At 40.2% G+C, this 14,092-nt stretch overlaps 3 protein-coding genes across 3 annotated transcripts; 1 reads left to right on the plus strand and 2 right to left on the minus strand.

Moving 5' to 3' along the window:
• Positions 1–36: 36 nt before the first annotated feature.
• On the plus strand, positions 37–3,416 carry LOC144638029 (uncharacterized). The gene has a single exon (XM_078497135.1). The coding sequence runs from the start codon at positions 363–365 to the stop codon at positions 3,414–3,416; it is 3,054 nt and encodes a 1,017-aa protein (XP_078353261.1). The 5' UTR covers positions 37–362.
• Positions 3,417–4,602: 1,186 nt separating this feature from the next.
• On the minus strand, positions 4,603–5,346 carry LOC144642146 (uncharacterized). The gene has a single exon (XM_078501136.1). It carries the CDS (start codon positions 5,344–5,346, stop codon positions 4,603–4,605), a length of 744 nt encoding a protein of 247 aa, XP_078357262.1.
• Positions 5,347–8,703: 3,357 nt separating this feature from the next.
• Positions 8,704–14,046, minus strand: LOC144642878 (steryl-sulfatase-like). The gene is made up of 3 exons (XM_078501971.1): positions 13,634–14,046; positions 11,531–12,235; positions 8,704–10,621 (listed from the first exon to the last, which is right to left on the minus strand). Exons 1-3 carry the CDS (start codon positions 14,028–14,030, stop codon positions 9,969–9,971), a joined length of 1,755 nt encoding a protein of 584 aa, XP_078358097.1. The 5' UTR covers positions 14,031–14,046; the 3' UTR covers positions 8,704–9,968.
• Between the last annotated feature and the right edge of the window lie 46 nt (positions 14,047–14,092).

Raw genomic sequence — 14,092 nt, forward strand, 5'->3', positions numbered from 1 at the left:
TACTTTCCTTCAAGCATTGTGATTTAATAATTTTAACTGAAACTTGGAGATCAGACCAATTTACTCTACCCGGTTATGATCTTTTTACAAATCCTAGCAGAAAACACCACAAAAAGAAAAATGGAAGATCCTCCGGAGGGATTGCCCTTGGTTTCAAAACTACCCTTAAGCAGGGCATCAAATTCATTTCAGGCCGTGAAAATTTTATATGGATCAAACTTGAAAAAGATTTTTTCAATCTAGATCAATCAATCTTTTTATGTGCTATTTACATACCCCCCCAGGACTCCCCCTACTTCGACTCCGACATTTTTAATGATCTTGAAAAAGACATAACTAAATTTAGTGCAGAGGGTCTTATTATGCTAACAGGTGACCTAAATGCTAGGACAGGCTGTGTTTCAGATTTCGTTGATATTGATCATTGTACACACATACCTGACGTCAATCTTCCCCAACGACATAATGTAAGAAGGAGGAAAAATTATGACCCACAGATAAATGAGCATGGAAAATCACTACTAGAACTCTGCAAAACTTGTGATCTGAGAATCGTGAATGGCAGAACGACCGGAGATACTTTCGGAAGAATAACCTATCATTCCCCAAAAGGAATCAGCACTGTAGACTATTTTATTGTTAGCCATGAAATGTTAAATTTGATCAATAATTTTATAGTTAAAGAACCGACAATATTTTCGGATCATTCTCAACTCATCTGCTGGTTAAATCTCCAAACACCAGCCTCTTCCAAAACTACCAGTCATACAAATGTAAAAACTTTCAATAATCCAAAACAGTTCATCTGGGATCAATCATCCTTTGAAAATTTTCGCAATGCCTTAAAACAAGATGACGTTCTTTTACGTCTATCGAACTTTGAGAAGACTAACTTTACCTTTGATTGTAAAGGAATTGATTTGGCAACAGAACAATTCACTAAAATCATAACTGATACATGTTTACGATCTCTCAAAATCGCTTGTCTTAAAAAGAAAACAAAGAAACATAACGTATGGTTTGATAAAGACTGTGCACTTCTGCGAAAGAATCTCAGTATGCTTTCCAACCAAAAGCATAGAAATCCTTACGATGCAAAACTTAGACATGATTACCATACGACTCGCAAAACATTCAAGAAATTGCTTAAGTACAAAAAATCGAAACATCTAAATTCCCAAATTGAAGACCTTGTTAATCACAAAGACAGTCATAAATTTTGGGATAACCTCAAATTAATGAAGGAAGGCCACAACCCCCCTTCCAACAATCATGATATTCCTGTTGACAAGTTGTATCACCATTTTCAAGATTTACACTCGTCCATAAATACCTCATCATTATTACCTCGCAATAATATTTTAGGGGAGAAACTCTTCAGCTTAGAAGAAACAAAAACCACCCACAATTATTTAGATACAATTATTACACCTGCTGAAATAGAATCTATGACAAAATTACTTCGATCAAAGAAAGTCCCTGGTCCTGACAAGATTCGCAATGAAATGCTAAAAGCTGGAATGCAATATTTTATCACTGCCCTTTGCAAATTATTTAATCTTATTCTGAAAAGCGGTTTCTTTCCTAGCACTTGGTGCGAAGGATTAATTACACCAATTTATAAATCGGGAAATAAAAACGACCCTTCTAACTACAGGGGAATATGCATTAGTAGCTGTCTCGGAAAACTTTTTACCTCGGTCCTCAATGCCAGGTTGAAAAATCATGTACTTCAACAAAACATATTACATCAAGCTCAAATCGGTTTTTTACCTAATCATCGCACATCAGATCATATTTTTACCCTAAGAACATTAGTGGATAAATATGTCAGTCATACAGCAAGAGGCAAACTGTACACTTGTTTTATTGACTTCAAGAAAGCTTTTGATTCGGTTTGGCATGATGGACTATTCTACAAACTTTTACATTATAAGATTGGTGGAAATTTCTATGATTTGATTAAAAATCTTTACTCAAAAACTAAATGTTCTGTTAAGTATGGTGACCAAAGGACTGAATTTTTCGATTATCAGAAAGGTGTACGTCAAGGCTGCATTCTGTCGCCCATGTTATTTAATTTATACTTAAATGAAATCCCTTTTTTACTAGACCGAGAAGACACAGATCCTATCGCTCTACCTAACGGCTCCAATTTAAACTGTTTACTTTACGCAGACGACTTAGTATTAATCTCTCACTCAGCTAAAGGTCTGCAGAAGGCACTTTCCATTCTTGAAAAATACTGTAACGATTGGCTGCTGTCCGTTAATCCAAAGAAAACGAAAGTTGTCATCTTCCAAAAGAAATGCAGGAAATCTTTACTCGACAAGCATTATTTTCATATAAACAATGACAAAATTGAAATTGTCAACAATTACACTTATCTTGGTATAAATTTTTCTGCAAACGGAAGCTTTAGAGACTGTAAATCAAACTTAAAAGATAAAACAAGAAGATCCATCTTTGCTACTCGCCGTTACTTGGATTTTTCAAAATTGTCCCTTAGTGTCACAAATAAACTCTTTGATTCTCTCTTTCTCCCTATTTTACTGTACGGCTCAGAAGTGTGGGGTATCTACGATAAAGATGATTTCAACAATTGGGAGAAAGATGACATCGAAAAAACACACATATATTTTTGCAAACAATTCTTAGGAGTGAATAAACAATGCCCAAATGTTGCAACCAGAAATGAACTTGGAAGGCTTCCTCTAAAATTAGCCATCGAAACCTCCATAGTAAAATTTTGGATTCATCTTCAGAGCTTACCAGAAAATAACATCGCTAAGCAATGTCTACAGCTTTCTAAGGAGATGGCTGATAAAACCCAGACAGGTCTAATGCTTAAAATGAATCAGTTATGCAATAAATACAACTCGAGCTCTTTAATATTAAATGAAAACAACGGAAAACTCTTTACTTCTTACATTAAGCAAAACATTAGCAAAGCGTTAATAGCTCATCAACTAAAACTAATTAGCACAAACAGAAAATTACAATTTTATCATTCATTTAAAAAAGATACCAAAAAATCTAGTTTTCTGGACGCGATCAACAATCCTCACCACAGAACTGCCATTAGCAAATTTCGACTTGGGAATCACAAATTACGTATCGAAACTGGTAGACACACAATACCCAAGACTCCTATTAATTTGAGAATCTGTTCTTTCTGCCATTCGGATGAAATTGAAAACGAAATGCATTTCTTATTTTCATGCAAGCTATACGAAAACATACGTTTAAAGTTCTTTAATGAAATAACCGCCAAATATAGTATTTTTAACGAGTTTGATATTAATGCAAAATCTTTATTTCTTTGTAACAGCATTGATCCTGCTGTTTGTCGATCAACTGCTGCTTTTGTTTTTCAAGCTATGTCTCTTAGACATGAAACTTTATTTTCCAAATGATAAAATCGCATTTTTGTTTTATTTCTGATACTACTTGTAATTTCCCAAGTATAAGTAGGTAATGCCATGTATTTTTATGGAAATACCTCAATAAATTGTTGTTGTTGTTGAAAGAGCGCTTGATCGGCTTGCGGCGGTTGGACAGGTCCAACTAGCTATTTCAGTCCATTTAGTGTCACGATATTTCGTTGTGCGATTCATTTCTGCTAGAAACCCGCTCTGCCAAGTCCGCAGATGGCAACATATCGTTCTTGTCGGACAAGATTTCGATTTATCAACGAAAAAGCAGCAACAATCTCAGCTGAAGTAGTGAACTTCACTGTGTATCAACAAAATCTAAGTGTAAACTGATCCGTGGAACCACTAACTACGTCATTCGAGCCAAATTCGTGTCCAGTCTCCGGACCCACTGTTTTGTCTTACCGAGGGCACTTTAGGCGGCAAAAAGTCCGATTTCTCTCTCTTTGACATTATTCTTTTTTTAACTTTTCGGAAAGTAGACATAATAAGCTAGCAAAAAAAGCAAAAAAGTTTTTTACTTCATAGGCACTTTAACGACGATGCTGCGCATTTGAAACATTAGACTATATAGATCCATGCATCTACCATACTGGTTGCTCGAGAACCCACTCTAGGCAATTAGAATAGGAAGGTCCTGCCAAAGTGACATTATGTCAATATTTTTAAAAAATATACCTATTTATTCCTTTGATTAACTAGACCATTCCTGTGTAATTAAGAAAATATATTTATAAACTCAGTCCTTTCTGCTATGTTGATTATGGTGTGATTCCCATAGTATATGCAATAGCATAGGCATTTTTCCACGGCAACAGCAAGTATCTCGAAACTCCTTTGAAACGCCTTGAGTCGAAGGTATCGTTCTCTCTTTTCGCTAATCAAAACTATAACAAAATTCTCGAACGTGATTGGCTATCAGCAGCCCGATTTGAGCACTAATAGGACAGTGTACGCTTCATGCTTGTAATTGGATAGTGTAATAGGACAGTTTACGCGTCATGCCTGTGTAATTGGACAGTACGCGTCATTTTGCGCGCGCTGTTGTTGTTGCATTTGTTGAGTAGTTATGTTTTTCAGTATTCATAAAGACGTTTAACTATTCAACCGAAGGTTAGTTTCTTTCTCAAATTTTGTTATAGTTTTGTTGTTTTGTAAATTTTGTTATTCATTCTGTTGGAACTTTCTCTGCTTCCCAGATCTTAAGGAAAAGTGGATGTAGCATTTCTGCTGTGTTGTTAGGATTGATTTTGAGTGCTTCAGGCGGAATCCCGTCTGGTCCTGCTGCCTTCCCATTCTTCAGTTGTTTCACAGCTCTAACAATCTCTGCTTTGGATGGTGGTTGGATGCTGACAGTTAGAAGGGGTCCATTTGTTTCAATAAAGTCTGGCGTAACAGGAGGAGGTTGTCTATTTAAGATGTCATGGGAATGTTCTGCCCATCTCGCCCTTTGCTCTGGCTCTGTGGAGATGGTCCTGCCTTCCTTGTTCTTGACTGGCCTTGTCTGTTTACTTTTCTTTCCTGACATTGCTCTAGTTATTTCGTATAACCTCTTCATGTTACGCTGCCCTGCTGCAGTCTCAGCTTCAGTCGCAAGAGCATTGAAGAATTCTTTCTTGTCCTTTCTAGCACTCTTCCTTACGTCCTTGTTTAATTTCCAATACCGTGATGTTAAGTCCCTTTGTCTGGCCTGCTCTTTGCATCCATTCATCTCCTCCTTAACACCTTTCCTCTGCAAGGTCAGAGACCAAGTTTCGTTGGACAGCCATTCCTTTCGGTCACTCGCCCTCCTACCTAGGACTTCATCGCATGACTCTTGCCATGTCTTTTTCAGTCCTGCCCAGTGATTGTTGAGATCGTCATCCACTAATTCAAGGGCGGAGAACTTGTTCTTTACTGTGCAATTGAACATCACTGCAACTGAGATTGGGGATGTTGTATTTGCAGTGAGGTCTAGCTGAAGAGTCGCGGTATGCCCTAAGTTTCACCTTAAAGGTCCCCAGTAGAAGATGGTGGTCAGAGGCAATGTCTGCCCCTCTCTTTACTCTCACGTCCAACAAACTCGATCTCCATTTCCTGGCAATTGTAATATGGTCTATATGATTTGCCGTTCGTCCATCGGGACATATCCAGGTGGCTTTATGAATGGCTCTGTGGGGAAAAATGCTTCCACCAATGACTAGGTCATTGAAAGCACAAAAATCGGTAAACCGTTCTCCATTTTCGCTCATGCAGCCCAACCCATGGCAACCCATGACCCTCTCCTTGCCGGTGTTGTCAGGACCTATCTTGGCATTTAAGTCACCCAAAAGAATTTTGATGTCTCGTCTTGGTATGTGATCTAAAACACCTTGGAGACTACTATAAAGCCTTTCTTTTGCCTTCTTTAAACTCTCCTCCCTTGCCACGTTTCTTTGCGTAAGAGCAGGATAAAGTTTCTGGGAAACTGCCCACCTACCCCTCCCCTAACCTAACTTTAACACTGACTTCTTTCTTTGGGCAAAATGTTAGGTTTGGGGAGGGGTAGGTGGGCAGTTTCCCCAGAAACGACCATTGATCCACATTTTGCCCAAAGAAAGAAGTCAGTGTTAAAGTTAGGTTAGGGGAGGGATAGGTGGGCAGTTTCCCAGAAACGACCATTGATCCGACCTTTCTGCCCTGGAGTTAAATCTTGCTGTGATTATCCTTGGTGACACTGGATTCCATTCAGTCAAGGCCTTTGCTGCTGACTCGCTTAACATAAACGCCACTCCTTCCGTGTGTGCATGGGCAATGGTCGTGTCTGGGAAACTGCCCACCTACCCCCTCCCCTAACCTAACTTTAACACTGACTTCTTTCTTTGGGCAAAATGTTAGGTTTGGGGAGGGGTAGGTGGGCAGTTTCCCAGAAACGACTATTGATCCCAAAATGTTAGGTTTGGGGAGGGGTAGGTGGGCAGTTTCCCAGAAACGACTATTGATCCTTGTTCGTCTTCATGCCCAGAGTAAACCTGCTGCTCTCCAGTCGCTAGCGTAATCTGACCCGCTCCATTCCACCTGCTTTCACAGATAGCAAGCACTGCGATGTTATATTGGCGCATCTCGTTTGCCACTTGAGTGGCCCTTCCTGCCTCATACAGGGTGTGGACATTCCATGTCCCGATCCTAGTCCTGCCCTTCATCGTCAAAAGAGTTGTCGGCCGTCTGGCTTCCTGTGGGATTTCACCAGATGGCGTCATGCAGCTCTCCGAAGAGGCCTCTTCTAGAATCAGGCTAGCTGTTGTAAACATTGTTTCCGTTTCTGTAATCGCTCAATCGGCTGGTGGGTGATTAGCCTTGTCAGCTTCACCAGGGTCCCCGTTGGCCAGCACGTTTCGGGGTAGGTCCAGGAAGGCCTTCATGGCTACCGTAGCGGCCAGGAGAGTAAAACTCCCCGCCCCTGGTAATCCCTTACTTTGCCTGTTTCCACCTCCTACGAGGCGGACGTGGGGATTGGACTTATAGGAGGCGGAGGTTAATATGCTGCCCTCAAATAACATGAGTTCCGTAAGGACCTCACCACCCAAGAAAAACAACATGATCTAGGCGGAGGTTAATATGCTGCCCTCAGATAACATGAGTTTCGTAAGGAACTCACCACCAAAGTAAGAAAACATGATCTAGGCGTAAATTAATATGCTGCCCTCAGATAACATGAGTTCCGTTAGGAACTCACCACCCGAATATGACAACATGAACTAGGCGGAGGTTAATATGCTGCCCTTAGACAACATGAGTTAGGAACTTACCAGCCAAGTAAGACAACATGATCTAGGCGGAGGTTCATATGCTTCCATCAGATAACATGAGTTCCATAAGGAACTCACCACCCAAGTAAGACAACATGATCTAGGCGGAGGCTTAATATGCTGCCCTCAGATATCATGAGTTCCACAAGGAACTCACCACCCAAGTAAGAAAACATGAACTGGGCGGAGGTTTATATGCCGCCCTTAGATAACATGAGTTAGAAACCCACCACCCAAGTAAGACAACATGATCTAGGCGGAGGTTAATATGCTGCCCTCAGATAACATGAGTTCCGTAAGGAACTCACCACCCGAGAAAAACAACATGATCTAGGCGGAGGTTTAATATGCTGCCCTCAGATATCATGAGTTCCACAAGGAACTAACCACCCAAGTAAGAAAACATGAACTGGGCGGAGGTTAATGTGCCGCCCTTAGATAACATGAGTTAGAAACTCACCACCCAAGTAAGACAACATGATCTAGGCGGAGGTTCATATGCTTCCATCAGATAACATGAGTTCCATAAGGAACTCACCACCCTATTAGGACATGATCTAGGCGGAGGTTAATATGATGCCCTCAGATAACATGAGTGAGAACATCATTTTCAGGATAAAACAATTTCTTGTATATTTTAATTCCTAAATTTGCAACATAGCATACACAAAAGTTTAAGTTCATTGAACAGTTCAAACCTCTAAATTATATTAAACTTTGTAGCACTCAGTATCCCATGGAAAGAGCTTGTCTCATAAATAGTCTTAATTTGATCAATATATAATTCATTATAATATTTATTTCTATTTTCACTGTTTTATTCCCATTAGGAAATTACCCGGTATGCACTTTGAAAATCTCAGCTGGCTAAAGGTTCGTAGTATAATATATTAATGTAATGTACTTAGTTCTACGATAACATCATTATGTTCCTAATACAAGGCACCCATATTCTGTTGCTCATTAAACAAATTCTAATCTTACTGTTTGTTGTGATTTTGAAGATTACCGTACCCAAATTCGCAAGTAACCAATCAGAAGCGCGATCTACTGTCCTGATATCCTACGATATCAAGTCACTGACCTGATATGTCACCATATCACGGTCACTTTAAAGTAAAGTAGTGTTACCGAGCGATGAATTGAAAAGAGGTTTTACCAATAAAACAGAACCTCTTAATTTAAATTTAGCTGGTGTTAAGCGATAGTAAAAGGAGAAACACTTTCCCGCCAAATCTAAACTTAAGCGCTCGCCAACTGCGCGATGTTCAGCCGACGAGTACTGAAACATTCAGACTGAAACAATGGAGTTGGAATTTCCACATTTTTCGCTAAATTTTGATTTTGAAAAATTAGAGAATGAAACTCCAAACAAACGAGTGGAACAAAAGGCAGAAGAGGAACTTGATAAAAGTGTTGAAGAACAAAAACGTATCAACACAAGCAGGTCAACACAATTTGCGCTACGTACCTGGCAGGCATGGCTTCAACAGAACGTTAAATATAACCGAATTTTTGGCTGAATTTGGGTACGGTAAATACCTAATCGTACCTTTTTGGCACGCTTCGGCTGCATATCAGGCTCGTTTGGTCTCGCCATAGGTATTTTGGCTCGACTGCGTCTCGCCAAAATACGAACCATGGCTCGACCAAACTCGCCTGATATGCCGCCGAAGCGTACCAAAAAGGTACGATTAGGTATAAATAGTATTGACGTATCAAACATGATTGTTAACTCATGTAGCAAACTGCACTGTAGGATACAGTCTTTTATAGACTTCTTATGATTCATGTTAACAATTAAGACATTAAGGTTAATTATTGCCCTCCCCCCCCCCCCCCCCCCCTACATGATGCAAATCCTGAAATTGAAATTACATTTAAGTCACAAATTAAACTATTAATCAAAAAGAATTTATAATCATTATGCTTTTTCTCAAGCAGGGTTAACTCATGTACCAAGTCAAATTTGAGCCTGAGTCAAGGCCCAGCCCACGTTAAATGTCTGAGTCTTGGCTGATTGGTGAGGGGCATATGTCAACTCCTGGTGGGTTTAAACATAACAGAATGTGGGCAAGAAACAAGAAACTAAAATAATACAGAAGTTGCTCTGAACTAAACAGCACTTCACTTAGCCTCAAAAAGCACTCTTCTAAAGAGCACACCAGTTTGCCTAAATAGCACTTTAATTAGCCTAAATAGCACACCAGTTAACATGAATAGCATGTCGCTGGTTAACCTTTACAGTGCTGACTGGTGTTCAGACTTCAGATTTTTTAGCTCTCAAAAAATTGTTAGGGTAACACAGGATATACAGTTACAAAAATAATGGGACTCAGAATCTGACACAGTTGACTCTAGTTTGGATTTGACTTGGCCAACAGATAAACCTTTTTTATGGCAAAACAGTTCCCATAGGAAGTGCCGAAAATATTGCAAGTGCAACATAAAATTGGGTTCTCAAGATATTCCGTCTTGCGAGTGAGTTCAAATATCTTCGAAACTTCTTCGGGAAACTTTGTTTATCTTCGGAAAAGTTGAAAAATGATCGGAAATGCTTGTATGGCCTTCGAACAATCTTCAAAAATCTTTAGTCTAGAAACTACTCAAAAAAGTGCTAGAACGGAAAAAAGTTGCTCCAAATATGAATATCTGCCGAGTATTCTTGGAACAGTTTCAATTCCCCAACCCTCCCCCCCCTCTCCCACCGCCACTGGTTCGTAGGGATTACTTGTGTTCCTAACTAATTTGCATGTTAATAACTTTTTCAAACATCTTTAGGATAATGCTCAAGTTCTCTGTCAGTTTCCTTACAGGTGCAGTAAGGAAAATTACAACACATCTGCAACTTGGGATGGATGAAATTCTGCATCCTTCCAAGCTGGGTAGGAACACTCTCAATGCCTTCTTTGTGCGTTTTGAGCCCAGGGTAAATATCTTTCATCACTTCTTTGTACTCTGGCATATGAGTAGGAATAGGGGAGCTCTCTGCTGGGTCATCTGTCATGTCAAAAAGAAGAGGTGGATCATGGACATCAACTTCATCTCCATGGCAACCACAATAACCTTTTCCAATGCAGCTTTCAGTTCCTTCAGTCCATTTTGGTGTCATGAAATGCGCCTTCCAAACAGTGTCACTGTTCTTTGGATGATAACGAACAGCATGGACCTGATTTCCACAGTAATGGAAAATAAACTCATGAGATGACTGCTCTGTTTGGTTAGTAATGAGTAGTGGTAGGAGGTTTTTCCCGTCAATGACTCGGTCCTGTGGAAGGTCTGCACCGGTTAGTTTGGCAACTGTCGGCAAAAGGTCCATAGTACTTGTCAGCTCATCAAGCAACATCCCAGCTGGAATGTGGCCTGGCCATGATACTATTGTAGGCATTCTAACACCACCATCCCAAGCCTGTCCCTTGCCTGTTGAAGTATAAAACAACAAATTATGTTGGTCACCTAGGCAGTGGGACAGGGGGGCTCAGCCCCGCACGTTTTGGTGCCAAAAATATCGTGAGTGCAACGTAAAATTGGTTTATCAAGATATTCCGCCTCATGATTGAGTTCAAACATCTTTGAAACTTCCTTGGAAGTCTTGGGGAAACTTTGTTTATTTTTGGAAAAGTTTAAAAAATGATAATGAAAATTTTCTTATGGCTTTCGAACAACAATAGGAGAATCTTTGGAAACCTTCAGTCTAGAAACTGTTTAGAAAACAGAAAGTTGCTAGAACAGAAAAAGTTGCGCCAAATATGAAAACCTGCCAAGTATTTGAAGATATTATTCTACATGACACGAGCGTGGGACAAAGAAAAAATCTGAGTCCCCGACGGGAATCGAACCCATGGCCTCCCAGATACCGGTTGGGCACTCTAACGACATTGCTGATCCTAGCAGTATGCAGGACACGTGTCACATATCAACCTAGTAAATGGCCTAGCTCACAGCGAGTCTCACGTAGCTCAGTTGGTTAGAGCACCCAACCGGTATCTGGGAGGCCATAGGTTCGATTCCCATCGGGGACTCAGATTTTTTCTTTGTCCCACGCTCGTGTCATGTAGAATAATTTCTTCACTATTTATCACCGAGCTTAAATTCTACCATCTTTATTATTTACTGCCAAGTATTTCTAGGACAGTCTTCCCCCCCCCCCCCCCACCCCACCGTTCAAAAATGCTCAGTCGCCTCTGGGTCAGCATTTTGAATACTGCTCAACACTACTGTACTTACTGGTAAAAAACCATGAGACCCTGTGAATTTTGACTTAACACACATTTTTTGGGAGGGCCATTTGCACCCCTAGAACAGCTGACGTGTTTTAAGAAATCTTACCTCCTTTGTAAATACCATGCCAGCCACCATGATATTCACCTGTATCAGAAATTTCTTCAATATGAGGACCATTGTCAGATGTGAAGTAAACAAATGTGTTTTCCTTCAAACTCAGTTTCTCGATAGCATCCATGATCTGACCTACACTCCAATCCATTTCCTCAACATTATCACCATAGCGACCATGAACACTGTGATTGACAAACGGTCGTGTATTAAACAAAGCAGTATGTACTTTGGCAAATGACATGTACAGCAGGAAGGGGCTGTCTTTGTTTGTGCGCACAAAGTTGACAGCTTCATCTGTGAACCTCATTGTTAAGTTCTCCAAAATGGTTGGCTGCTCCACGACTTCATAGTTTTTCAATACAAAGCAGTGAAGTCTTGAAGCTATTGTTAAATAGCCAGTCATTACAAAGGAGATTAACATTATTATTGTTAGGAGAAACACGAACAGAGACTTGTTTAGCAAGCCAGTTAGATAGAAAACAAAGAGGGTTACTGCAATAACCACTGTAGCAATTAGGATGTTAGTACGATTCACGCCTGGATGAACCATGTTTAAAAGGTACTGGCCAGGCTCACATGTTCTTATGTTGGTCATTGGCAGGCCATAAAAATAATGGAAACCTTGCTTCAGGGGATGGAAGTGGAAATCAGAGTTTGATGACAAGTGAAGCCCAAGATGCCACTTTCCAATGATAGCTATAAAATAGAAAGAGAATTAAATAATGAGTATGGCAAATTTTAAGCTTAGTAAATAAATGATAAAGACGAAATTTTCATTTTTCACGAGCGTGGGACAAAGAGAAAATCTGAGCCCCTATGAGAATCAAATCCAACTGGTATGCAAAATACTGGAAAAGATTTGCCATCTTCATTTGATGATTTTCAATAAGACATTGCTGATCCTAGCAGTTTGCAGGACAGGTGCCACATATAAACCTAGTAAATGGCCTAGCTCACCACAAGTCTCTCATAACTCAGTGGTTAGAGCACCCAACCGGTATCTGGGAGGCCATGGGTTCAATTCCTGTCACAGACTCTTTGTCTGAATTTCATTGTTATAATAGAAAGAGACTATCTAACACATATACATAGCAAGATGGCAAAGCGCTATACCCTGGCAATTTTATCATCTAGCCCTCACCCCTTTCACATTGCTAGGGTATAGTCATGGTATACCACCAGTGATGCTAAGCCCCAGGATAAGAGGGGAGGGTCAATCCTCTGCCCTTAAGGTACCTATGCAGACAAGATTCCAGTTGTCTTTCTTCAGTACAGGTACGTAGTTTCAACACCCATTCTTCAGCGTGTTAAGGGGAGGGGGGGGGGGGTCCAATCATAAATAACAAGCCTATTTCCCTTCAAATCATGAATCAATTCTAAATCAGCCGTAAAATTCTCATTATATGCCCCCCTGGTTATAGGCCTTCCTACCTTCAAAAAAAACATCTGGTTATAACCCCCCCCCCCCAAATAAAAAAAATAATAATAATAATAATAATAATAATAATAATAATAATAATAATAATAATAATAATAATAATAATAATAATAAGCCCCCACCCCCTCTGCTGGATGGTAGTACAGCTAGAACAGGGCTAAATGTTGCTTTATTATGGCTTTTTATATTAAAATCTTATTTTGATCAACAGTGCCATGGCTTGTTTCGAAAGGTTTTGTTTATATTCCACTAATAACCCCCCCCCCCATGAATATAAGCCCTCCCATTTATAAGCCCACCCAAAGCCCCTTACGAAGTTGTATAAGCTAGAAGACCAGACACTTAAATAAAGTTCTTATTATTATTATTATTATTATTATTATTATTATTATTATTATTATTATTATTATTATTATTATTATTATTATTATAAGCCAGGGTTTAAAACCGGAATTTTATGGCACACGTCTGGTATACCCCCCCCCATTTCGTGCAGGTTTGCAGGTCTAACTTGAGCGCTAATAGATGCCCCCCCCCCCCCCCCAGACCCACACCCCGCCTCTTCTTACACGACCACAAAAAGGACCCAGTTTGATAAAATGCCTGTTTACGCGCATACAAAGAGTTTGAAAAACCCATATTCGATAAAGACCAACCTGTTCTGTAGCCAGCAGCGGATGCAATCTCGGCGAATGTGGTTTCATTTTGGGGCAGACCGCCAGAAGCCGACGCAGACAGAAACATTCTGTATTGGCCGCTATCTGAAGCAAGTCCAGATCGGATGGGATACCTTCCTGTAAGCAGGGCAGCCCTGTTTGGTGTGCAAACAGAATCTGGGTGCACATCGTGTCGCAAGCGAGCTCCTTCTTCAGCTAGCCGATCAATGTTCGGTGTTTTTATCGTATCATTACCGAAGCAGCCCACATCTCCGATTCCGAGGTCGTCCACAAGAAATACAACGATATTTGGCTTTGCAGATGTTACACTGATCATGAAAAACGGAAAAAGAAAGCTTAAACAAGCGCGCCACATTGTGCCTGGTGAAACGAACATCTGCACTGAGTGCTGCAGAGTCGCCTTCCTTAAGGCAGCAGCTGCGAGCTGTCTGAGTATTT

Source organism: Oculina patagonica, chromosome 2 (genome assembly GCF_052425735.1).
Source record: "Oculina patagonica isolate OP01 chromosome 2, crgOcupat, whole genome shotgun sequence".
NCBI lineage: Eukaryota > Metazoa > Cnidaria > Anthozoa > Scleractinia > Oculinidae > Oculina > Oculina patagonica.